This window comes from Panthera tigris, chromosome F2, assembly GCF_018350195.1.
Source record: "Panthera tigris isolate Pti1 chromosome F2, P.tigris_Pti1_mat1.1, whole genome shotgun sequence".
NCBI classification, from domain to species: domain Eukaryota; kingdom Metazoa; phylum Chordata; class Mammalia; order Carnivora; family Felidae; genus Panthera; species Panthera tigris.
In genome coordinates this window covers 82,453,275-82,477,934 of record NC_056676.1, presented here as the reverse complement: position 1 = coordinate 82,477,934, position 24,660 = coordinate 82,453,275, and the positions used below count along the sequence as shown (strand labels likewise).

General features: G+C 60.6%; 2 protein-coding genes across 7 annotated transcripts; both read left to right on the top strand.

Moving 5' to 3' along the window:
• The first annotated feature begins 2,400 nt into the window (after positions 1–2,400).
• On the top strand, positions 2,401–15,519 carry TONSL (tonsoku like, DNA repair protein). 5 transcript variants are annotated; one of them, XM_042973157.1, is made up of 26 exons: positions 2,401–2,469; positions 2,564–2,659; positions 2,960–3,102; positions 3,714–3,897; positions 4,249–4,378; positions 4,547–4,718; positions 4,804–4,918; positions 5,457–5,602; positions 5,703–5,855; positions 6,091–6,216; positions 6,358–6,538; positions 7,786–7,868; positions 7,971–8,060; positions 8,410–8,482; positions 8,560–8,723; positions 8,798–8,921; positions 9,061–9,809; positions 9,905–9,981; positions 10,384–10,537; positions 10,624–10,702; positions 11,257–11,558; positions 11,719–11,890; positions 12,611–12,786; positions 13,304–13,377; positions 13,914–14,047; positions 15,265–15,519. In XM_042973157.1, exons 1-26 carry the CDS (start codon positions 2,445–2,447, stop codon positions 15,453–15,455), a joined length of 4,113 nt encoding a protein of 1,370 aa, XP_042829091.1. In that variant the 5' UTR covers positions 2,401–2,444; the 3' UTR covers positions 15,456–15,519. The 5 variants fall into 5 exon arrangements, with proteins under 5 accessions (XP_042829091.1, XP_042829092.1, XP_042829090.1 ...); XM_042973158.1 differs by having other exon boundaries at positions 9,902–9,981; positions 11,512–11,558; XM_042973156.1 differs by having other exon boundaries at positions 9,902–9,981.
• Positions 15,520–15,804: 285 nt separating this feature from the next.
• VPS28 (VPS28 subunit of ESCRT-I) lies at positions 15,805–21,911 on the top strand. Of its 2 annotated transcripts, XM_015541791.2 has the most exons (10): positions 15,811–15,924; positions 18,383–18,450; positions 19,075–19,103; positions 19,216–19,253; positions 19,528–19,617; positions 20,380–20,485; positions 20,607–20,708; positions 21,253–21,306; positions 21,419–21,510; positions 21,598–21,911. In XM_015541791.2, exons 2-10 carry the CDS (start codon positions 18,414–18,416, stop codon positions 21,713–21,715), a joined length of 666 nt encoding a protein of 221 aa, XP_015397277.2. In that variant the 5' UTR covers positions 15,811–15,924; positions 18,383–18,413; the 3' UTR covers positions 21,716–21,911. The 2 variants fall into 2 exon arrangements, with proteins under 2 accessions (XP_042829096.1, XP_015397277.2); XM_042973162.1 differs by lacking the exon at positions 19,528–19,617 and having other exon boundaries at positions 15,805–15,924.
• The last annotated feature ends 2,749 nt before the right edge of the window (positions 21,912–24,660 follow it).

Sequence of the window (24,660 nt, the reverse complement as noted above, 5' to 3'; positions counted from 1 at the left end):
TGGTCCCATGTCCCTGGATCTCCGCATCTCTCAAGGATGGACACCCTCTGTGTAGGGGTTCTGGATTTCTAAGTGACCATGTTGGGGAGAAGTCAGGGTAGGGGCAGGCTTGCCTGGTCTGCCTGTAATTTAGGTTTGTGTGTGAAAGATTTGAGTTGGCAGAGGAGCAGCGCCCGAAGGCTCTCCTGGGTGGGGTAGGGTGGGAGGCAACATCTCTATGCAGGTCAGGTATGTGGCTGCCAGAGGGGACCAGGCCAGGGGCCACAGGAGGGAGAAACCAAGGCCAGCTGGGCCTTCTGCGCCCTGTCCCCACAGTCCTAGGGCTAGCAGCTCTTAGATGGGGGTGGTAGATGGGCTGGGCTCTGCAGCACCAGGGCTCCCGGGTTGCCGGGGGCATACAGTCCACTATTTCTGGCAGCCCAAGGGCATGTCTGGGGGGTGCCCAAGAGGAGTAGTAATACATCCCAGCATCGCCTTGCCCAACACAGCCCCCACTCTGACATTCACCCCAGCAGCTGAGCCTTACATCCTGGTGGAGGCAGGTACCTTGGGAGACTGTAGTGTGTCGTGGCCACTCTTGGAAGCTGATGCCACAAACCTACTTGTGGCATCTCACCGGGGTCATTGATTTACTGGGGATTTCCCAACCTCCTTGTTAGGAGAGAACACCAGTGGTCTGTCTCCAGGACCCCTTGGCATTTGGCATTCTGAGCTAGAGAGAGTGGGGGTGCAACCTTGGCAGATGTGGAGGAGGCCTGGGGGCACACAGCAGGCTGCCCCCTCTGCCATCACCACTCCCCTATGTGCACTACATCCCTCAGTTCACCCAAGTGAGACATTTGCAAAAATAATAAAAATAATTTTTTAAAGAGGAAAGCGAGAGGTGTTTTTATCATTGTGGGAAATGACTTACATGTCACTATTGTGGTCTGCGTTCTCTTTGGATATTTTCTGTATGTAACCATATAGTTTCAAAAAAATTCCAAACCATGTTTTGTCTGTGTTTCCTTATGTGAAAAGCCAGCCTCATGGATGCATTTCCCTGGGTGAAGCCAGCATCCTGGGCAGGACTCAGCTGCTGCCCCTACCGGCCCCCACTCCTTGGACCCTGCTCAGTACTGCCCCACATACACATCTTGTCTGACCAGTGGGAAAGCTGAGGCATAGAGAAGTGGGGTCCTCTCTGGGCTGTCTTGTGAATGCTGACATTGGAAGGGGAGCCCCAACACAGTCTCTGCCCTTGGCCTATTGAGCTGAGCCAGTCTCTACCCCCATTGGCCTCGCTCTCTCACCCCTACCACATCTCCACTTACCCCTCACTGTGCTCCTCACACTCCAGCAGCCTGCCCTCCAAGCAGCTCTTTTGGTTTCAGGGCCTCCCTGTTGTGCTCCCCACCCACCAGACCCAACTAGGGACCTGCAGAGCCCTTCACCCTTCCAAGAGAAGAGGGTTCCCTGGATCCAACTTCCCATCTCCTGCAGTTCCTCAGACTTGCCCTTGCCCCCACTCCTTGCAGCCTCACCACCGGTCCTGGGCAGTCTTCCCTAGACCCACAGACCCATCTACCCCCTCTCTCACTTCCTCCACTGTGGGCCTCATGGTTCATCCACTGGCTGAGAGTTCTACCCTATTGGGTCTGTTTTGACTTCCACAGAAAATAAATGCAGCTACCTCACACTCTTTCCGGGCCTCCCCTGGGGTCTTTGGACACCAGTCTCATCACCCTGCATCCGGAGCTGAATGTGCTGTGTAGTGGGGACTGAAACCTCTAAGGCATGGCAGGTGTTGGTTCCTCAAAGCAGTGGATACAGGACAGGCATTTAGAGGTCTGAGGCCTGGGTGCACCAAGCCCTCAAGAGTTCGTTGTGTGCGCACTGAGGAAGAAGTACTTTGTTCACTTCGGAAGACACATCCATCCCCCCTTTTCCCCCAAAACACGGGGGGTTGTGTCCTTGAACGCGACGGCTCTGGGGCTGCATTCGCGGCTGTTCCGCGGGCTCTGTGAAAAGGGGCGTATTTGATTACATGCACATATCCAAGTACTCAAGGGTATTAGATCATAGATCCCTTCATTTCCTTTTATGTGAAGGCGGTGTGTCTCCCAAGTAAAGTCGCTCACGCAGACAGGCTTTGCGCGTGTGTGAGTGGTTAGCGGCAGCACGAGCGCAGGAGACCGCACCCCAAGGGCGGCTGCGGGGCCGGGACCAGGGGTGAGGATGGGGCTCAGCTTCCACGCGACCCCAAGAGCCTACGGAGGTGCCGATCCTCCCGCCGCCCTCTCACCGTCCTTCCTGACCGGACGTCAGCCGGACTACGGCTCCCACGATGCCTCGGGCGGCTGGACTACATTTCCCGGGATGCCCCCCGCCTGGCGGGGGCGGAGCCGCGGCGGCGGCGGCAGGGAACGCGGGAAGTCCGGATCCCCGCGCGCGGCTGATCGAGGATGAACGTGGAGCGCGAGCTTCGTCGTGAGTCTCCGGGCGGAATGCGGGGCGAGGAGAGGGTCTGGCCCACTCAGGCGAAGGAGCTTAGCGTCCCTGCCTCGTCTCCCTCTCTCTGCAGAGCTGAGCAAGGCCAAGGCCAAGGCCCAGAGAAGCGGGCAGCTGCGGGACGAGGCCGCCCTCTCCCACCAGCTGGGGGAGCTCCTGGCCAGCCATGGTACGTGCCCCGGGCCTGGCCCAGCTTGTGGTCCAGGGCCGGGAGAACTGTAGGGCTGGAGGTCGGAGCCCTGGGGGGCAGGAAGGGATGGGGGACCGGGTGAGCCAGCGGGGACGGGGAGGTGGGGGGCGGAAGGCGCGGGCCGGGGCCAGGAACCTTGCTGAGCCGGCCGCCCAGGGCCGGCCACGGCCTCGCTCGCCCTCGCTCGCCCTCGCTCGCCCTCGCTCGCCCTCGCTCGCCCTCGCAGCCTCTGGCCGACTGCCCAGCCAGGGCTGAAGCCTGCCGCGCCTGCCTGCCCAGGCCGCTACGCAGAGGCCCTGCGAGAGCACCAGCATGAGCTACAGCTCCTGGAGAGCATCGATGACCCTCTGGGCTGTGCCGTGGCCCACCGCAAGATCGGAGAGCGACTGGCTGAGCTGGAGGATTACTCAGCTGCCCTGAAGGTGGGCAGAGCCCACTCCCACCCCCAGCGCCCACTCCCACCCCCAGCACCCATGCTGACCACACCTGGCCCTGCAGAGCCCACAGTTCGAGCTGGTCCCTTTCTGAGGAGAGAAGCAGTTTTCACTGTCTTGGGCTCTGGCTAGAGGGGGACACGCTTGGACGTGGCCTCCTCAGGCAGCCCTGTGTCAGGGAATTGTAGTCTGGTCTTTGGGTAGGTACATCATAGCCTGGGAGTCTGGCCCCACAAACCATTAACGAACATAACACTTGAGCTGTGTTTGTGGGCCAGTTGGGGAGTTGGCACAACTGTCCACAAAGGGCCTGCTCGGGTCCTGGCGAGTGGGGCTGCAGCAGCCCAGCTAACTCCCAGTCGGCATCTCCTCCATATGATGATGATGGCCCGTTGGAGTGTGGCACCGCTGTCCCCACAGGCAGCCCATGGCACAGAGGATATGGGACTTGCGCAGCCTGGCTTTGTCCTGCTCTGTGGGGATTTGAGGGGCGTAGGGGGTTCTCCTTGGCAGAGGTAGGCGCCTCCTGGAGTTGGGGTACATATGGGATTTGCTTGAGGTGGAAGCTGGCTCACAATGGCCATTCCTTTGCACCCCAGCACCAGCACCGCTACTTGGAGCTGGCCCGTTCCCTGTCTAATCATACTGAGCTGCAGAGGGCCTGGGCCACCATTGGCCGCACTTACCTGGACATCTATGACCACTGTCAGTCACAGGACGCCTTGCTGCAGGCACAGACTGCCTTTGAGAAGAGCTTGGCTATTGTGGACGAGAAGCTGCAGGGTGAGGGCCCTCAGAGGCCAGGCCTTCCCAACCTCTGCCTCCTGACCTGCTAGCAGAGGAGGCCACAGCTCCAGTGTCTGCTCTGTCTGTATGGTGGGTTCTACCTGCCTGGGCCCACCCTTTGCTAGGCTGAGATCTGTCCTCAAAGCCTCCCATGAGGAGGTGCACGGCCTGTGCTCCCCACAGCCTCACGTCTGGGCGTTGTCTGCTCCTTCCCACGCTCTGTCTACAGCAGGAGCTCGTCACCACAGCAAGAGACAGGAAGAGGGGTGGGGGAGAGGCTGCACAGACCCCGAGTTAGATACCCCAAGTGGGGATGAGGCACTGAGGATTTGTGGGGGCATCTTCTAGGGACGCTGACCAAGCGAGAGCTGAGTGAGATGAGGACCCGACTCTACCTCAACCTGGGCCTCACTTTCGAGAGCCTGCAGCAGATGGCCCCGTGCAATGACTACTTCCGGAAGAGCATCTTCCTTGCCGAGTAAGGCCTCTGCCCCTGGAGGAAGGAGCCTCCTGAGAGAGCACCGCCCGCCCTCCCTGCTCACCTGCCGCACGTCTGTGGCATAGAGCAGGCTTGGCTTAGCATCGGCAGCTGCATGTCAGCGCTTGGGTGCCCCCCAGTCACTCTGAGCCCTGTCGCCTCCCACAGGCAGAACCGCCTCTACGAGGACCTATTCCGTGCCCGCTACAACCTGGGTGCCATCCACTGGCGCCGAGGGCAGCACTCCCAGGCCATGCGCTGCCTGGAGGGGGCCCGTGAGTGCGCACGTGCCCTGAGGAAGGAGCTCATGGAGAGCGACTGCTGCGTGCTCATCTCGCAGGTGCCCACTTACAGCTCTGGGCCTTGCCTGCCGAGGGGCTCGGGCTCCAGGGAGCCTGCAATCTCACCTTTCTTTTCTTCCCCAGATCTTCCAAGACCTGGGGGACTTTTTGGCTGCCAAAAGAGCCCTGAAGAAAGCCTACAGGCTGGGCTTTCAGAAGCCTTTGCAGAAGGCAGCGATCTGCCGGACCCTTAAATATGGTGAGCCTTGGAAGGGGACCCAGGGTGCTGAACTTCCCCCGGAAGGGGTGAGGAGATGGCGGCATCAGTGTGAGGCCTTTTCCCGCTCCCCACCCCCTTCTTGTTGGGAAGAGAGCCCCCCATTTCTCTGAGCCTTCAGCATGGTGTGTCAGAGGGGGACGCACTGAGGGACGCATTGAGGGTGCTCAGGAGGCTGGCTGGGCATTTATAGACGAGCCGGGGTCTTTTTGGCAAGGCGGAGACGAAAGTGTTGCCAGAGAGGATGGGAGAGCAGACGGCGCGTGTGGCCCGTGAGGACTGACAAGTGGCAGGAGCTAGTAGCTCCCCTTGTGAGCCAGGTGCTTCTTCAAGGTGTCAGTTACTAGTTTCCTGACCCATGCAGTAAGTCCACGAGGTGTGTTTTGTTACTGCCCCCTTACCTAGGGGCGAGCAGAGGCCTAGAGACAGTGGACGGCCCACCCAGGGCACACGATTCACAGGTGGCGGTCGGGTCGGAGCCCCACGCTGTGTCCCCTCTTCACTAAGGCTCTTCTTGCAGTGCTGGCAGTGGTCCAGCTGCAGCAGCAGCTGCAAGAGTCGGAGGCCAGTGACCCCCAGCGTGCCATGGGCATCTGCGAGCAGCTGGGGGACCTGTTCTCTAAGGCAGGCGACTTCCCCAAGGCGGCCGAGGCCTACCAGAAGCAGGTGTGCGTCCCCTGCTGGGGCGGGAGGAAAGGGGCGGTCGTGACACTCTGGGCTGGTGGGGTGTGAGGCAGCCCTGGCCTCGCTGTCACTGCCTCCACAGCTGTATTTTGCAGAGCTGCTAAGCAGGCCGGGGCCCGAGCTGGCCGTCATCCACGTGTCCCTGGCCGCCACCTTGGGAGACATGAAGGACCACCGCCGGGCCGTGTCCCACTATGAACAGGAGCTGAGGCTGCGTGGTGGCGACGCCCTGGAGGTGAGCAGTAATGGCGTCCGGTCCCACCCGGGGTGCAGAGGGGCTATGCGAGTAGGTCTCCACGGCTCTGCCTCAGGACCGCTACTCTCGAGTGTTTGTGTGGACAGGCATTCCCTTTCTAGGGCTGCCGTCCTCCTGTTTCGTGTGGGCAGGGGAGGGAGCTGGGCCTTGGCCGGGGCCAGTTCCATGGGGCGGGCAGCAGCCACAAAGCTCATCCCTCCTCCTCCTGCTCCAGGAGGCCAAGACCTGGTTAAACATTGCGCTATCCCGAGAGGAGGCCGGCGATGCCTATGAGCTGCTGGCACCATGCTTCCAAAAGGCTCTCAGCTGTGCCCAGCAGGCCCAGCGGCCCCAGCTGCAGGTACAGAAGCCCATCCACGCACGTGGAACCCCCCAGTGCAGCTTTCCTGCGACCTGCCTGTCCTCGTTCCCCACCCCCATCTCCCCGTTCAGGGTGTCCAGTGCCCCTGGAGCCCTGAACTGGGCACCCCCTGCCCCTCAGAGGCAGGTCTTACAGCACCTCCACAGCGTGCAGCTAAGGCTGCAGCCCCAGGAGGCCCCTGGCACTGAAGCCAGGCTGCAGGAGCTGAGTGTGCCCAGAGACCAGGAGGAAGACGAGGATAAGGAGGAGGAGGGTGATGGTGACACCCCCGAGGCCAGCGACGTGGAGCTCTCGGAGAGTGGTGAGGCCCGAATGCTGCCTTGGCCCCTATGCCAGCTGCCCGTGGCATTTCCTCCCTGACACCTGCTGGGGCTGGGCCCTGGGTTGGGCCGGGCGAGGGTGGAGTCCTCATTGGGGCTGCTCACCGGCTCGCGACAGGAGGATTCAGCCTTGTGGAGGAAGGGCGGTCTGTGCTGGTAGATGGACGAGGGGAGTGGGGGCGGGGGGCTCTGGGGCAGCTCCAGAACCTTCCTGGAGGAGTCAGTGATGGGAAGGCTAGTGGGTATCTGCTGGGGAAGGAGGTGCAGGGTCAGACCTGGAGAAGTGGCACCACGAGAGGAGGGCACAGGGCAGACGAGAGGGGAGTGGAGACAGCACGCTGGCTGCCAGGCACAGGAGCTCAGCACTTCCTGAAACCCTTGAGAGCTGGTGCAGGCTTTCTCTCAAGGCTGGCAGGGTCAGCCTTGTGGGAGGTGGGTGTGCAGGATAGGCTGGAGCCATCACCCAGGGGGTGCCAGGCTGGTGGGTGCAAGCCGGTGGCTCGCTTCTGGCTGAGAGGCGGGAGGTGGGAGACCTGTCCCTGGGGCCACAAGGAACAAGTTCAGTTTTGAATTTGAGGGGCTTCCAGAACCTCTTCCAGAACCAGCGGCCAACGGCTGTGGGAAGGTTATGCCATGCTTTAGAAGGGGGTTAGGCTGCGTGTCACCGGTATGTGGGTGTAGGCAGCCAGAGGAGAGTTAGAGAACCAAAGCAGGAACTATAGGTAATACCACTCATCAAGTGGTCACGTAAGAGGAGCCCGTGAAGTAGAAGAAGGTTCTAGCAAAGACCAGCAGCAGAGGGAGTAGAGGACAGGAGCAGAGAAGAGGAGTGGGGTCAGCCAAGTGAGTTGGGGGAGGCAGATGCAGACAGGAAGGTCAGGCACGTGCAGGTAGAGGGCACCTGGGCTCACGGGATGAGCTATTTGTAACATGAGCGTGACTTGGCCCAACAAGGGTGTTTCCCAGGAGGGGACAGAAGTCTGGGGTGGGGAGATCCAGAGTGGGGTCTGGGCATGGGGTCAGCACATGATGGACAGGGATCAGGTGGGCAGAAAGGTCGGGTGCATCCCCTGTGGGCCGGGGGTCTGCGCGTGAGGAACAACCACGGACAGGGCTGGGAGTGGAATAGCAGTCCACACTGGACCCCTGTCCTCCAGGCCTGGAAGGTGAGGGGAGCCTGGGGACAGGGGGGCTTGGCTTACGTGGAGTGGGCCGGGCTCTGTTCCAGAGGGTGATGCTGAGGGCTGGTCCCAGCAGCCAGAGGAGGACGAGGAGCTGCGGGCCTGCCTGGGCCGGCAGAGGGTGAACAAGGTGAGGATGGTGTGGGGGTACTGCGTGTGTCCCTCCCACGCTTGCCAGGACCGCCTGGTCCCCTCACACCTCTGCTTCCTGTCCTGGCACAACTGTCCACAGTGGAACCGGCGCAATGACGTTGGGGAGACTCTGCTACACCGAGCTTGCATCGAGGGCCGCCTGGGTCGCGTCCAGGACCTTGTAAGGCAGGTGGGTCTGCTGCCTCGTTCTAGCTACTCTGTGGGTCACGGGGACTCTCTCCTGGGGTGCACTGTCTCCCTGAGGGGATAGGGCAGGGCATGGGGGCTGCAGGGTGCATCGTGGCTGCTGGGCCTGCACAAGTCCCTGCAGGGGCCTCCCTGAGATGATGCATCTTGTGTGGGGACCATCTCTCTCTGCTAGGACCTAGGCCAGGGCAGAGCCAGGCCTGAGGGTAGACTTACGGGGCCCGTTCTGAGTTCTGAGACCCAGGCCCTGGCTCTCCTGGGAGCTCAGAGCCCCACAGTGAGGCCAGCCTGAGGGATACTCAGGTTAGGCTCCTTCCCATCCTTGGTCTCAGGGCCACCCCCTGAACCCTCGGGACTACTGTGGCTGGACACCCCTGCATGAGGCCTGCAATTACGGGCATCTGGGTGAGTACGGGGCTGGTACATGCCAAGGACGGGGGCCAACAAAGGCTGGGAGCTAGCTCACATCTCCTGGCCCACAGACATTGTCCGCTTCCTGCTGGACCACGGGGCTGTGGTAGATGACCCAGGCGGCCAGGGCTGTGAAGGCATCACCCCTCTGCACGATGCCCTCAACTGCGGCCACTTCGAGGTGGCTGAACTGCTCATTGAACGGGGAGCGTCAGTCACACTCCGAACCACGAAGGTGAGTGGGGGTACAGGCCAGGCTGGGGTGGGTGGGGTGCTCCTGCCAGCCCTGCTCAGCCAACCGCCACGCAGGGGCATAGCCCGCTGGAGACACTGCAGCAGTGGGTGAAGCTGTATGGCAAGGATCTGGACAGCGAAACCCGAGAGAAGGCTGTTGCCATGGAGAGGCTGCTCCGGGCGGGCCCCTCAGGCCGAGGCAAGTATAGACCTTCTGCCCCTGGGGACGGCTCTCCCTGACCTGAGAGTGCCCTAGGCCCCGATTCCAAGTGACGTCTTAGCACGGGTGGTTGGGTAGTGACGGACACTGCCTCACACGAGATTTTATCTCCCCACAGCTCCCCACGGCTCCCAGGCTCCCCACGCTCTTCCACGTAACCATCTGTTTGACCCTGAGGTCTCTCCTCCCTCGAGCCCCTGTCCAGGACCCCCAGGGACCTCTCAGGCTCGTGCCAGGGTCTCTCTGGGGCAGACAGTTCCAGCTGTGACCAGGCCTCGGAGGAGCAGGCACAAACTGGCCAGCAGTAGCAGCTCAGAGGGTGAGGACAACCCAGGCCCCCCCCGACCGAACCAGAAGAGGCCCCGGCATTCTGTCCAGCCACAACAGGACAAAGCCTGGACGCCCGGATCCACCAGCAACCGGGAGGCGGCGGCAGCGAGTGCTCCCTGGGTGGGCGTCCGAGGCGTGGGCAGTGCCCAGAGCTGCCACCTGAGGTCCGGCCCACCTTGGGGTCCAGGCGAGGCCACCCCGCAACGGCCAGCGCTCATCCCTGAAGAGGAGTGTCTGGCCTCAGACTGGCTGGAGGACGACTCACCACTGCTCCACAGCCGCCAGGATGGCCATCTGCCCCGCTCCCCGGGCAGTGGTGACAGTACCGGTCGTAGTGCCTCGGGGTCAGGCAACAAGAGCTCCAGCAGGCCCCGGGCGCGGGCCAGGCAGAGCCGGCTGACCCGTCTCAGGAGTTGCGGTACACGGGTCAGGGCAGGTGGAGACGGTAGCTCGGCTGCAGAGCCTCCATGGAGCCCGGATGTCTCCAGGGCCTCGGGGCCCAGTGGGGAGAAGAGCCCTGTGGTGGGCCAGCCCTCGGTGGGTGCACTCCCTGGGTGGGGGCGGTGGGGGCAGTGAGGCTAGACGGCTGTGTTTTCTGACTCAGGCTGTTGTGCCCTGCCCCCACCCAGCAGGGTCCGTCTTTGCCCCCTCCCATCCGGGTGCGAGTGCGAGTTCAGGACAGTCTTTTCCTCATCCCCGTCCCACACAGGTAAGGCGTCACATGCCCTCCGAGTCCCAGCTTCCCCGGCACCCCTGGGAGGACCCTCACGTTTGCAGATCAGATGGCGCGGGTCACAAGGGCTTACTTTGACTTGCGTCACCCTGCTGTCCAGGGGGCCTCCCATAGCCGACGTGAGGTTGCAGGCCAGGGTAAGAGTGCCCCGCAGGAGCATAGACAGGGCACTGGAGTGGTCAGGTCAGGCCCCGTGGCCCCTAGGAAAAGCTTGGAAGAGCTGCAGAGAGCACGGGCATGTCCTGGGCAGGGGCAGCGGGAGGGGAGGGGAGGGAGCCAGACAGAAGAGCTATAGACCTAGAGATGGCAGGACCCTAGATGCTTTTCCTCAGTGTGTGCAGGGACCTGGCCAGCTCAGCTTCCGCTTTGTCCCTGCAGCACGGAGGTCCACTCTGTGGCCTGGCTGGCTGATCAGGCTGCCCAGCGCTACTGCCAGGCCTGTGGGCTGCTGCCGAGGCTCGTCTTGCGAAAGGAGGGAGCCTTGCTGGCCCCACAGGACCCCATCCCTGATGTGCTACAGAGCAACGAGGAGGTGAGTGGTAGGAGCCTGGGCCCTGAGCATAGGAGAGCCCCCAGCGTGGGGGGCCCCCGGGGCTGTTTAGTGACGGTGCTTTGCAGGTATTGGCTGAGGTGACTTCGTGGGACCTCCCGCCGCTGGCTGACCGCTACCGCAGGGCCTGCCAGAGCCTGCAGCAAGGTAGGAGCCCAGGAGAGCCTGAAGTGGCCTGGGCAGAGGGGCTGGGTGTTCATGGTCCACTTTCCTGTGCCACTCCCAGGTCTGTGGGCCTAATGTCCCAGAGCCCTAGATATCCACCGAGGCACCCTCCCCCCGACATCTGGCCTCGTGCCCAGTGCCCAGTTCCTCCTCTACCCAGTGCCCACACATGTGGGTGTTCCCCAACACTGGCCCTGTGGGAGGCGGGATGGCATAGAGTCACCAGAGCCACTGAAGGGTAGGTCCAGGGTGGCTCTCCAAGGGAGCTTGCCTCGGGCCCTGAGATGTGGCGGTGACAGAGGTTGGAGCCCTGCCGAGAGGACCTGACAAGTCAGAGAAGGGACATCCCCACCCACCAGCCATGCGTGGGGGCTCAAGTGATGCTGGGCCCACAGGCTTGTGGGATTGGGCTCTGCAGCACCTCTGGGGTGTCCCAGGGCTCATGAGTGAGGAGGGAGATGTTTGGTTTGACCCCCCAGGATTCCCAGGGCAGAACGGCAGGTTCTGGTCCTGGTGACGCTATATCCCCCCTCCAGAGGAGCACCAGGAGGTGCTCCAGGCCATGGAGTGCCAGGGCTCAGGCCCCTCATTCAGCGCCTGCTCCCTGGCCCTGCGCCAGACCCAGCTCACCCCACTGCTGCGGGCCCTGAAGCTGCACGCGGCTCTCCGGGAGCTGCACCTGGCAGGGAACCGGCTGGGGGATGGATGTGCTGCTGAGCTGCTGGCCGCCCTGGGCACCATGCCTGGCCTGATTCTCCTTGATCTCTCTTCCAATCACCTGGGCCCTGAAGGCCTACGCCAGCTTGCCACAGGCCTCCTGGGGCAGACCACCTTGCAGGTAGAGGCATGGGGAGCAGCAGGCTGGCAACAGGGCGGCATCAGAACGTTTGCATTCAGCCCGTCGTTGGGTGGGAAGGTGCAGTGGCGAGTGCTGACCTCTGCCCAGCTTTGGGATGGCAAGGAGACCAGATTCTCCAGGGGGCCCATGTCTTCCACAGAACTTGGAGGAGCTGGACTTAAGCATGAACCCTCTCGGGGATGGCAGTGGTCAGGCCCTGGCATTCATCCTGCAAGCCTGCCCCTCACTCAGTACCTTGCATCTCCAGGCCTGTGGCTTTGGCCCCAGCTTCTTTCTGAGCCACCAGGCAGCCCTAGGTAGTGCCTTCCAAGGTGAGCTGATGGGCATGTCCACTCCCTGGCCCCAGGGTTCCAGTTGCCATCAGAAGGGCATGTCCAGGGGCACAGAGAGCCTTGAGCAAGAGGGGCCCCGGGCGACCAGGCGTGGTGTCTAGGAGCACATAGGTGAATGTGCTAGGTCTTCCTGGGCTCGGGTCATTCCCCTAGGACATGCCATGGGCCGCTGTCCCTGTCTCCCTATTCTCACCAGCTCTTAGCGTTCTGTTTGCCTTAGATGATCCCACCACGGACACCGAGGCCGTGGAGAGCGGTGGTCCCAGTACTGAGAGACTGGGAACTCGGAGTCCTCCAGGGGGCCTTTCTGCAGAAGTGGTGGGCTAGGAAGTGGGGCTTGGGGATGTGAGAGCAACAGCAGAGGAGAGGCTGGGATTAGGGCAGCAGGAGGTGCTCTCCAACCCCACCCCATCATTCACAGACACCCTGGCTCAGGGCCTGTCTCAGGTACTCCGTCCTGGCTTGGGTTGGGGGAGGCAGGTAGCCCAGAGATGGTGGGGAGAGGGTGGGCTCAGGAGTCTGGCCCTGTCCCCTCCCTGCCTGGGAAACCCCAGGTGGGAGTTCCCTCAGTTCTGCATGCACAAAGTCTGAGGGATGATAGCTTCCCCAGAGGGATCATGAAGGTGTTGGGCCTAGGACTGCAGCTGGGCTGGGGTGGTGACCGTGTGTGGCTGACAGTGGTTCTGGTCCCCCGTGCAGATGCCAAGCACCTGAAGACACTGTCTCTGTCCTACAACATCCTGGGCACCAGTGCCTTGGCCCAGGCCCTGCAGAGCCTGCCCGCTCACACCCTCCAGCGCCTGGAGCTTAGCTCTGTGGCAGCTAGCAAGAGTGACTCAGACCTCGTGGAGCCTGTGGTCAGATTCCTGACTAAGGTATGTATGCGGCTGGTGGGGGGGGGGGGGGGGTGCCATGGCAAAGCAAGGCTGGGCTGTCCGGGCTACAGTTCCACACCTGAGACCTGGCGGGGGTAGGAGCAGCCTGGGAAGAGGGTTGCAGGTTCAGAAAGAACAGCTGTGGGTGAAGCTTTTGGGAGAGCTGCCTGCCTCGGGCTGTGAATTCCTGGCCAGCAGGAAAGGTGCCTGGGACCCCAGGCAGATCCCAAGGTGTGGCCAGGCTTCCTAGGGCTCTCTCCCCTGACTCTTCCATGTGGGGCTGATCCCTGTGATTTTCACATGTCGAGTATGACTTAGAAGGGGAGGCGTTTCCTTTTGATTTTCACATTGAAGGGATGCTGCTCCCCTCTGGTGCCTTGGGGGTCAGGCAGTCTTTGGCCCCTTGTTTCTGAGGAAGAAGGAAGGTATCTGACCTGGGTTTGGGTCCTCTACTGGGAGGCAGAGAGGGTAGGTGCCCCACTCAACCCTACTCCTTTTGGGCCTCTGCTGTGTCTAGGAAGGCTGTGCTCTGACTCACTTGAGCCTGTCTGCAAACCACCTGGGCGACAAGGCAGTGAGAGAACTGAGCAGGTAATGCTGTGCCACCCACTCCTGCGCTATTCTGAGGGAGTCTGATCTCAAGTCCCAGTACCCTGGAGCGCTGGGTTGGGCAGGGAAGGGAGGTGAGCTTGGGGACCTACCCAAGGCCCTGGTAGTAACAGCTGGTAGTAACCGCTTCTTCCCCTCACTCCTTCCAGCTTTCAAGCCTGCCTCCTTGTGTTTCTTCTTCCCGTACTCCTGAGGCTCCTGACAGCCTTTCCCATTACCCTTTGTTGTAGCAGCCCATACCGGGGCCACTCATGACCCTCCAGCCTCAGCTGGCTCTTGGCGGTGTTGGGCACCCAAGCCAGGGAGGCATATACCCAGGCCTGGTCATTATGGTCCTGGCCCTTGGCAGTGTCCAGCTGGCCCTAGAGAAGTACTTGCACCCGTGCATACTGGGGCAGAGCCTATAGGGCCTGGCCTATGGCTCCCAGGGCTGTGGTTTGTCTGGGGCAGCTTTCTGCAGTACTGGGGGCCTCCCTCCCTAGAGGCTGACCCCTTTATTTCTTCCCTTGTTGTCTTAGATGCCTTCCTCTTTGCCCCTCACTCATTTCACTGGACCTGTCTGCCAACCCTGAGATTGGCCGTGTTGGCCTGGAGGAGCTCCTGTCTGCCCTCCAGGTGCGGCCCCAAGGCCTCAGTTTCCTTGGCCTGTCAGGTGAGCTTGGGGACCTACCCGAAGCCCTGGTGCTTCCTCTAAATGGGCTGTCACTGCTACCAGCCAGATGGCAAAGGTGGGCTGGGCTCCTTTAGTTAGATACAATGGGGAACAGTGACCAGTGTGACTGGAAGGGGGTATAAGCCCGGTTCCTAACACAGGGCAGGGAGGACCATGGGGGCTTTGCCTTTGGCCCGTTCAGCCTGAACCTCAGAGACCATGGTGACTGGGGTGGGGGGACGGGGGTGGGTCCCCTTTCACAAGGATTTCCTAATTACCATTGGCAAAAGGACAGAGCTCAAGATCAGGATGGCAAAAACTTGCCACCGAGGGATTTTCCCACTTCCAGGCAGGGCCTGCCCTGACTCTACCTTCCCAGCCTGTGTATTCCCATTTTGGCCACACGCAGGCACAGTACCCCACCAGAGCTGCCTTGACGATGACCCCAGGAGACATAAATTTGGTAAACTGGCCACCCAATAGCCCGACACATCCAGCCAGGGCTTGGGGCAGGAGAGTACCAGGCTTTGCCCTCTAGGAGGATAAGGACTAGGAGTGGGTGTGTACACAGGGAACCCCTGGGTTCCTCCTGCTCCTCACTCCCACCCCACAAGGCCAAGCCGGCTCCTCCAAGAAGGCAGCCCTGAAGGCAAGCTGGTGGGATATCTGCACACAGCTAAGGGGCTGCTTCCCACACACCTGGCATCTGTACCTGTCCTCTCCCCTAGCTCCCTAGGGTCCTGAGCCTGTTGGGCACTCTGGCCTCCCTGGAGATCAAACCTTGACAGCTTAGTGTCTGTCCTCTTAAGACCCAGAGGCATTCCTATAGTGTCCATTTTACAGATGGAAAGACCCCAGGCATTGTCATAGAAACTGTCAGAGGCACAGATGTGATTGCAGCATTTTATTTTAGCCAGTCTCCCTCCTGCCTGCCTACTGGCTATGAAAGGAGCCCACGGACCCGGTGGCCTCTCTGGAAGCACACACGCCTTCCTAGGGTGTTAGTGGGCCTCTCCTGGGCATCTGCCCAAGCACCTGGTTGTAGCCCCTGGGGCTCAGGGGAAGTGGCCTCTTCCTGAGGGCCACGTTGGTAGAAAAGAACACAGTCCTGGGAGTTCCATAGGTGTACTGCGAACGCCACTGGCTCCTGCGGGATTCCCCCGTCTACCTCGCTGGGGCCTGCTCCCTGAGACCGGCTCCCCCCTCCCCCCCTGCAGGCTGTGCTGTCCAGGGCCCCCTGGGCCTGGGCCTTTGGGACAGGATCACTACGCAGCTCCAGGAGCTGCAGCTGTGCAGCAGACGCCTCTCCACCGAGGACCGTGACGCCCTGCGCCAGCTGCTGCCCGGCCAGCCTGGAAGTGCGTGCACACTGGACCGAGGGTCCCAGCTCTTCTACCGGCGCCTCTGACAGGCGGCGCTGCCCTTGCCCTGCAACCCACCCTCGCTTCAAATAAACGATCGCCGCTGCTGCCTCCACCCCCGCTGCTGCCTGGAAGGCGGGTGGGAGGGGGAAAGCGGGGGGTTCACTTTGCCGTAGGAGAGCTGAGAGCCCGCTGGAACTGGGGGCAGCTCTGGTTATTTGGTGGTTACGCGGAGAGGGCAGTCTCCTTTCCCGGAGCCCCTTTCCGCCTGTGGGTTGTACGGCCGCGGGCGTGGCCAGGAGTCGGGACGCGCCCATTTCCGGGTGCGCAGGCGCGGACGTCATGGTGGTAGTCGATTGGGAGGGAAGTGTGCTCAGGGGCAGACCTTGGTGATCGAGCGTAGATTGCGGGAGCTAGGGGTAAATGCTTGCGCAGGCGCAAACGTCAAAGAGAGCGCCGAGCGGTCGATTGGGAGCGCGGCGCCGCGGGTCCCCCCGACGGGCAGAGCGAGCGCAGGTACCCCGGGCCGGGTGGGGCGAACTAGGAAGGGCCGGCTGAGCCGGATGGGAAAAGGCCGCTGGGCTAGGTCCGTGCGCGTCGTCTTGTCGCACAGGGTTCCCTTCGCGCCCAGGCACCTCATTCCTCATCTTGGGGTAGTCTCTTTAGTCCCGGCCCCGCCCGGCGTTGCGAAGCCATTTCCCCGGGCTTGGCGCCCCTGAGAGCGGCGTTCCCAGCAGGCGGGAGCCCCAGGTGTGTCCCGCGGGTGTCGGTCGGTCCCGAGCCGCACGCGGACCCCGCGTGCACCCTCCGCATCCGGTCGGGCCTCACCCCCACGGTCCGCCCCACTCGGGGCGCCTCATTGCTCGCTTGGACCCGGGGGCAGCCTGGGCGGCATCTACACAGTCAAATGTGGGCATTATCTAGAAACTCGCTTTTCGGTTCAGTGTCCGGCTTCTGAGATTTAGCTGTATGTTCGTTTGTAGCTAGGGGACATTCGTTTTCGCGACAGAGTCGAATCCCACCGTAGAACTGCAGGCGCTTTCTTTCCTTTATTTCTCCACTCTTCAGTACTCTTCGCCCGGGCACCCCCTCTTAGAAGTTCTGGATGGGTTGCTGAGTAGTCTCCCAGCTGCCACCCGCTGGACTTCTGTAATGCATCTGCCTTCCCTGACAAGATCCCTCCCTCGGAGAAGTGCTCCTTAACCCTTTCCCTCTGGTCCCTCTGATCCCTGGGTACCCTAGGGCTCCAGCCTGGGCTGCTTTCTCTCTTCGTTCCCCTGTTAATCGTCCCCTGTGTGACACCACCTACCCCCAGTGTCAGGCGTCAGCGGTGCTAGCTAGCCTGGCTTCTCCTCTGGCCTGAACTGCCTCAGCACACCCTGGATGACTGTGGAGCCTCTGGAACCCCACACAACAGCGCCAGGGCGAGCATTCCTGGGAGCCTGCTCCTTTTCCATCTCTTCCGACTCAGCTCACGTGACTGTCATTGGGCCAGAAAGAGGGGACTTGTTCTTGATTCCTTTTCTTTTTCTTTTTTTTTTTTTTAATTTTTTTTTCAACGTGTTTTATTTATTTTTGGGACAGAGAGAGACAGAGCATGAACGGGGGAGGGGCAGAGAGAGAGGGAGACACAGAATCGGAAACAGGCTCCAGGCTCCGAGCCATCAGCCCAGAGCCTGACGCGGGGCTCGAACCCACGGACCGCGAGATCGTGACCTGGCTGAAGTCGGACGCTTAACCGACTGCGCCACCCAGGCGCCCCTCTTGATTCCTTTTCAATTAACATTCTGTTTCAAATACTTCTTCAGTGGGTTTGGTTTCACGTCCAAAGCATGGCTGAAACTGACTCTAGGCACTGCATCAACTACCTGAGTGGGCAGGACCCTCCCAGCGGCCTCATGCTTTTGTTCTTGCTCAGCCCACTTCCTCACTGGGAGCCCCAAGAGCTTATGTTTAATCCGTCAGCGAGTCCCGCTGCGTTAGTATAAAACTCAGTTCTGATCGCCAGAGCTGTGTACCTTGGTTCCACCTCCATCCTCATTCGGAAAGCTCTGTCCCCCACTTGTCTATCCCTCTCACTGCATTTCTCTGAAAGGCCTTGTGTTATTTACGCTTTTCTCTCTGCCCAAATGCTCCTCCCCAGGTCTTCTGAAACTTGCCACCTTCTTATCTTCTGCCTTGCATCTTTCAGTGCACCCCCACCCCTCGCCACTGGTCTCTCCTCTCCTGAGATGCTCCTCAGCACCCACTTCCTCCTGACAGTCTCTAGGGCAGAACTGGTGTTCTTACCACAGCACGTAATACCTTGTGTGTTCATCACTATGATGTAGGCAGGCCAGGTCCAGGGGCTCAGAGGGGGTCCCTGCTGGACCAGCCAAGAGGGTCCTTACCTTCACACAGGTTAGAAATCAAACGTGAGCCAGAAGGAAGTGAGAACAGAGTTTATTGAATAGCATAACTGACAGAGCATAGCAGAGGGAGCATCTGGGAAATTCGGAAAGCAAAGAATAGTGAGTCTCTGGTTGGGGTCAGGAGTTTTTATTGAGGGTTATGTCCTCTCAGGCATCCAGACATTGGTCAGGACAAAGACATATCCTGGGGGTCTTGGCATCAAGATGTCTAAAGTCCCATGTCAATGGCCTGGAATATGCACAGGACAGCCTTGCCCGGTCACTCTTCAGATGTTATCTACTGTGCTGACTCCAAACAAATTATTAACTTCCTGACCTTTACAAGGTAGACATACATTGTTTGTGCTACAAGGCATGTGCAAGGCAGGGGTATAGGTGCTAGCAAGAATAAGAGCAGAAAAGGAAACAAAAAAGCAGATATTCATGGAGTTCTTCAGTTCCCTTATCTCAGCTATCTCTTGTCTGACTCTGCTGAGGGCAGGGAAGCTCTTCATGAGGTCCAGCACATGAGACCCAGGGGTGTTAGGGGTCACCTTTGATTTGGCATTGGCTCTACTCCCCAGGTCTCTGCGGTGGCCACCTGAGCCCTACAAGATGTTTCACGGGATCCCAGCCACTCCAGGCATGGGAGGTGAGTGTGGCCCAAGCTGGACCCAGGGACCCAGAGGGTCCAGGCTTTCAGGCCCTGCTGCAGAGGCCAAGGGTTGGGGGGGTGGGGGAGGAGCTATAAGTGTCTCCCCCATACAAGCCTCAGTGGGCAGCTAGGGACTGGTGCAGTTTATCACCAGGGGGCCCAGAGATGACCTCCAGGTGGGACCCACTTGGCACAAAGATAAGAGCTTTAGTGTGGCTGGAACCTCAGGGGGTTCTGGGTATCCTGGAGTCAAGCCAGGGGAAAGGTCACAAAGCATGTGACAAACATCATTTGTGCCCTGTCCCTGCACCGTAAGCAAGGTGTGGTGACCCTGCTGTAGAGTGAGGTAACTGAGGAGCAGCGGTGGAATGAGGAGCCAGGCCTGGCATGTGTCTCCCTGGCTCCAGAGGAATGTCGTGTGCTCAGGTCCCCCACCCCGCGACAAGTTGGTGGGGTGCTGGGAGTAGAATTCTATCTTCCAGCTCCCTCTGGGCTCTTTGGGATGTTTCACAGGGTGAGGCCTTGGGTGGGCTAATGAAATGGGGCTGGGATTAGGGCCAGTGGACAAGCCCCCTGGGGTTGCCTTTGTGGCCAGCTGGCTAGCTCTCTGCTCTGTTGCAGCCCCTGGAAACAAGCCGGAGCTATATGAGGTGAGTGGCAGATGTCCACCTGGCCAGCATTGGCCAGCGCCTGTGTGAGCCTCACCTAGACCCCGCAGCCACCCTGGTACCATGGGCTGACACGCTGTCCTCTCTCCAATAGGAGGTGAAGCTGTACAAGAACGCCCGGGAACGGGAGAAGTGAGTCCCGCCCCTGGACTGCCCCCACCCAACACACACACACACACACACACACACACACCATGTTCACCTGCCTCCCCTGAGTGACTTCCCCCAACCTCTGGACCACCCCCATCCTGGGGTCAGGCTGGCGAAACAGTTCCCAAGGAGCCTCTGCTGGGGCAGGGGGGGAGAGGCCGCTGAAATGCAGAGCTCTGCCACAGCTTCACCCTGGGAGGGCTAGTGCCCTCCCTGGGCTTTGGTAGCCGTGGCCTGATGGACACACTGTCCTCAGATATGACAACATGGCGGAGCTGTTTGCGGTTGTGAAGACAATGCAGGCTCTGGAGAAGGCATACATCAAGGACTGCGTCACCCCCAACGAGTGAGAGCTCGCTGACCTTGCACCGGTGATAAGAGCCAGTCTGTGGAAGCTTGTTTCTGCCTTCCAGGGCTTGGGTGCTCAGGAGGAAGCAAGAGCAGGGGTCTGAGGCCTGAGCTGGGGATTCGTATGGTTCCTGCCTCCTCCAGGCTGTGAGGGGGTCCACTCCTGTGGGAACCACCCAGCACAAGGAGGCTGCCCCTGGGTGCTTGTGGCTTTGGCACCGTCTCAGCCAGGAAGTCCTAGTCGTGGTACAGAAGTGTCTCAGGAGGAGAGACCTGTCCACCACCTTGGTCGGGGGTTCCCCCTGCGCCGGGGGCTCTCCCTGGGCACAGATGTCCTCATTGACAAAAGGGCTTCAGAAGGCAAGCAGAAGGGTCAGGGAGGTCAGCATGTGAGGCGTTGTTGGCCAGGCCTGGCACTTAGGAGATACACGGGGCCTGTGTTCAGTGAGATAGGCCTGCCTTGTAGGTCCACAAGCTGTCGATGTGGAGGTGTGGCCAGTGTATTCCAGAAGAGGGGGCTGGCCAGGCTTCTGCCTGGGTCTGGGCTCATCCCGTGGGGCAGCCAGCCATATTTGGGCCACTTCCCTCTTCTGCTTACTGTCCTCCCAAGGTCTTGTATTTAGACTCCAAGGGAAGCCTCAGCCTTCGTGGCCCATCTCTGATCTCTCAGAGCTGCCCTGTGTCTGGATGGGCCGAGAGAGAGAGGAGGTGTGGGCAGGGCTAGCCTGTACTGAGGGCAGCAGCCTGGCCCTCTCCCTAGGTACACTGCAGCCTGTTCTCGGCTCCTGGTCCAGTACAAAGCCGCCTTCCGGCAGGTTCAGGGCGCAGAAATCAGCTCCATTGATGAATTCTGCCGCAAGTTCCGTGTGAGTGAGCTGGCCCCTCCATTTCCCGGGGAACAGCAGGCGGGAGGTGTGGGTGCTGTTGGGGAGGGTCTGGCCAGCTGCCCTGTGAGGCCCAGTACCCATGGTACCCGCCCTCCCTCAGCTGGACTGCCCACTCGCCATGGAGAGGATCAAAGAGGACCGTCCTATCACCATCAAAGACGACAAGGGCAACCTGAACCGCTGCATTGCAGACGTGGTCTCGGTGCGCTCCCGCGGCCTCGGGGAGCTAGGAGGGGCCAGGGGGGCTCCTGCGGCCTCGGGGGCCTACGAGAGGTCAGGGGGGCCAACGCTGCCTGCCGTGGCCACCGTGTACTCAGAAGCCCGGCGCTCCCAGGGCTGCGCAGCCCTCACACACACCAGGAGGGGGTCTTCACAGTTAGGAATGAGGGGTGGGCAGGACTTTCTCCCTGGGCAGCATCCAAGAGACCCCTGTGGGAGGCACCGAGGGTCAGTGCAGCCAGGGTTCCCATGCACCCACAGCTCCAGGAGGCCTAGCCAAAACCCTGTGGGCCAGGTGGCCTAGAGGAGAGCTCATGGGCTATGGGAACAGGGGGGTCCAGCAGGCACCCAGTGACCAGATCGCCAAGGAGAGAGGCTGAGGAGGGAGACAACGGGCCAGACGGGCTGGGTGGGGGCTGACCTGGGCCTGGCCCCGCAGAGGAACCAGGCCCGCGAGCTGCTAGGAGTCCCCCACCCTGAGCCCCTACGGCGGGTCTGTGGTACCTCACACACACACTTCTTCCCAGCTCTTCATCACGGTTATGGACAAACTGCGCCTGGAGATCCGTGCCATGGATGAGGTGCGGCTCCCGGAGGGGACAGAGGGATGGAGGGGTGGCTTGGAGAAGGGAGTGGCAGGGGCGGGGGTAGGAGAGGGTTCCTGGCAGAGGAAGCCGAGCGTCCTGTCCACAGATCCAGCCTGATCTGCGGGAGCTGATGGAGACCATGCACCGCATGAGCCACCTGCCCCCCGACTTCGAGGGCCGCCAGACCGTCAGCCAGTGGTGAGCATCCCTGCCCGAGACTTCCCTGCCCCGTCAAGGACCGAGGAGCCCCTCCCGTGCACACACCTCAGTGCTGTGCTCCCACAGGCTGCAGACCCTGAGCGGCATGTCGGCCTCTGATGAGCTAGATGACTCCCAGGTGCGCCAGATGCTCTTTGACCTGGAGTCGGCCTACAACGCCTTCAACCGCTTCCTGCATGCCTGAGGCCCCCTGTCCCGGGGTCTGGGGAGGAAGGCTCTCCGGTGGGCCCGGTGGAGGGGCCGCGGCTGCGCTCCACGCTCGACCCCTGGATGGTCTGCATGCGCCTTGCTGTTCATAGCAGCTCTTCCGTCTGTGTGTCCGTCCACCCCAGAGCTCTGTCCCTGCCCTCCCCACAATAAAGATGCTTTCTGACCCCCCCCCCCCATGCCTGCTGTGGCTGCCCTCCCCCAGCCGGGCCCGCCCTGCCTTTTTGTCTTCCCTCTGGGCCTCGGGTGGGATCCTGCCTCGCTGGAGCACAGAGGTTCTGAACGTGTGGCCCGTTCCTCAGGAAAGGGTCTGACGCCAGCTTCCCTGGGTGATTGGGGGCAGGGGCCAGGTAAGGCTTGAATCTGACCACAGAGGAGGCTGCCTTTCACATCTGCTTCCCCACCCTTCACCTGAGAGCTCTAAGCAGCTGGGGGGCCAGAGCACTGCTGTGCTGCCCCCGGTACCTCTCCCTGCCCTGGGGGACGCCACAGGCCACTGCAGGGCCTTGTCCTTGTAGTAGTTCACCGGGGCCCCAGTAGATGACTCACGGGACAGACAGTTTGTCCTGCCCACCACAGAGGGTGTCCCTTGCTCGGGAGCAAGGTCAGGTGGGGGAAGCAACAGTCCTCGGGTGGGGACACGGGTGTTCACAGGCCGATGCTGGCTCAGTTACCAGTGTTTACTGCACCTGCTGCGAGGCCAGGGGCTGTCAACCCTGCAGAAGCCCTGGCCCCCGGCGTCACAGCCACCTCCTCACAGGCAGCTGGCAGCAAGCCACAGACCAAGCCTCTGGATTCCAGGGTGCATCGTGTCACGTTTTGGCAACTATGGCATCGGGATGAGGGACAGGCTAGAGCTTAATTGTAGCATTCCTTTTTCCTAGTGGTACTTCTGGGTGTCTGTAGCATTAAAGGCAATTAAATAAGGTGTGTAGTATTTCGGATGGTGATAAAGTTGTCTGTGTGTGAACTGGCTGCCAGTTGGGGAGGTGCCATTTTGCACGGGGCAGGCGGTCAAGGATAGCAGAGTCGGCAAGGAAGAGAGGAGTAGAGAGCCATTTGGAAGAAGGGGGGCAGAGAGGCCAGGTGAGGACTTGGGATTGTACCTGGAGCCCTGGATGCCAGCAGGGGCCTCAGAGCGGAGGCGTGCCCCATGTCCTTTGGGTCTTAGTAGGGAAAGACAGCAGAGAGAGGTGACTGGCATGGGGGGCCTGGCCCATTGGGGGTTGGGGGGGCAGAGAAGGGTCCTTGGGTTCTGGGCGTGGGCCGTGCTGTGTGTCACACCCACAATGTTTGCTGCTGGGCTGGATGCGGTGTGCGGTGAACACCCAGGCCTTGCACTAGGACAGCTAGACGGAGGAGCTCCTGTGGACATGTGGACACCTGCACCAAGAGGGGCTCCGTGAGGGTGTGGCCAGAGCTGTCGGCATAGGCGGAATCGAATTGTGTCAGCTGGCCAAGGGCATCAGGTGGGTGGCTGGACATCAGAAGCTGGAGTTTCAGAATGAAGGAAGTGAACACGATGAAGGCTTTTTAGCTCCATGGCAAAAACTCACTCTGATAGGTGCCAGGAACTGTACCCAAGAGGCCCTGCGACTGGTACTGTCACACTTGGAGGTTGGGGATAGAAACACCACAAAGGAGCTGAAGAAGGGATGGCTGGGGCCAAGGAAACCCAGAGACGTCCTAGCCGCGGACAAGCAGCTGGGTCCAGGGCAGACTGAGATGGGGAAACTCGCCACTAAGAGGCCTGGGGAGCCCTCGGGGACTTTGACAGGATTGGGGAGGGGGGGCTTCAGGGGAGCCTGGAAGAGACTGCCAGTGCCAGAGACCCCAGATCCTGATGTCGATGGCAGCTGAAGGGGCAACGGGGGTTGTTTTGGTCGATACGGTTTTTTGTTTTTATTGTAATTAAGCGCAACACAAAATTTGCCTTTTTTGGTAAAGATTTTATTTTTTTTTTGTGGGGCTTGAACTCCACAACCCTGGGATCAAGAGCCACACGCTTTACCGACTGAGCCAGCCAGGCGCCCCGGCCATTTTAAACGTTTTAAAGCTCGGCGGCATGAAGTACACTAAGAATGCTGTACAGCGATCACCACATCCAGACAGAAACTGTCCTCAGTAAACACTAACTCCCCGTTCCCCTTCCCCAGCCCCTGGCCGCCACCATCCTGCCTTCTGTCCCTAGATTTTGACTAGGTGCCTCCTACAAGTGGAGCCATACAGGGTTTCTTTTTTTGCGATTGGCTTATTCATGTTGTACATGTGTCAAAAATTTTTTAAAGCGCTATCCTCAATGTGGCGCTTGAATTCACGACACTGAGATCAAGAGTCACAGGCTGTACCAACTGAGCCTGCCAGATGCCCCTAAATTTCCTTCCTTTTTAAGGCTGAGGTCGCCCTCCCCCCACCCCCCATTCCTGCTGGATGGCACCACAGTGTGATATCCCTGGGTCCTAAGGAGGGGCTGGGGCAGAGGAGATAGGAAGAGCCTGCCAGGGTTCCCATTATATTACATAGACCGTATTTCATCCATCCATCCATCCTTCAGTGGACACCTGGGTTGTTTCTGTGTTTTGGAGGTTGAACTAGTGCTGCTATGGACACGGGTGTGTTTGAAGACAGGAGGGACTGCAGTGTGTGTGTTGGATGATGGGATGATGTAGGAAGGGCCCAGGGACACGAGAGAGGGTGCAGCACCCAGAGGGGGACCCCAGCACCAGGGAGGGGGCAGTCAGATGTGCAGGGGCACTGGTGATGCCTTCTGCGGCCGCTCTGGGCTGGGATGGAGGGCATCTGCTGGGAGAGGTGGAGGGTGCATGAGGCAAAGGAATATGGGCCAGCATGAAGTTCCTGAGGTCAAAGGGGCTGCCCCAGGGAGTGCCAGCCACAAGCCTCAATGGCTCAGGCGGTTCTGCC

What these genes read in the sequence shown, in the direction of transcription:
- TONSL (XM_042973156.1), top strand. Translation starts at nt 2,445, where the DNA reads ATGAACGTGGAGCGCGAGCTTCGTC. An exon ending in GTGGTGGCGACGCCCTGGAG is followed by an intron (nt 5,856 to 6,090) that starts GTGAGCAGTAAT and finishes CTCCTGCTCCAG; the next exon opens with GAGGCCAAGACCTGGTTAAA. An exon ending in TCCAGGACCTTGTAAGGCAG is followed by an intron (nt 8,061 to 8,409) that starts GTGGGTCTGCTG and finishes CCTTGGTCTCAG; the next exon opens with GGCCACCCCCTGAACCCTCG.
- VPS28 (XM_015541791.2), top strand. Translation starts at nt 18,414, where the DNA reads ATGTTTCACGGGATCCCAGCCACTCCAGGCATGGGAG. An exon ending in AGATCCGTGCCATGGATGAG is followed by an intron (nt 21,307 to 21,418) that starts GTGCGGCTCCCG and finishes TCCTGTCCACAG; the next exon opens with ATCCAGCCTGATCTGCGGGA. An exon ending in CGCCAGACCGTCAGCCAGTG is followed by an intron (nt 21,511 to 21,597) that starts GTGAGCATCCCT and finishes GTGCTCCCACAG; the next exon opens with GCTGCAGACCCTGAGCGGCA.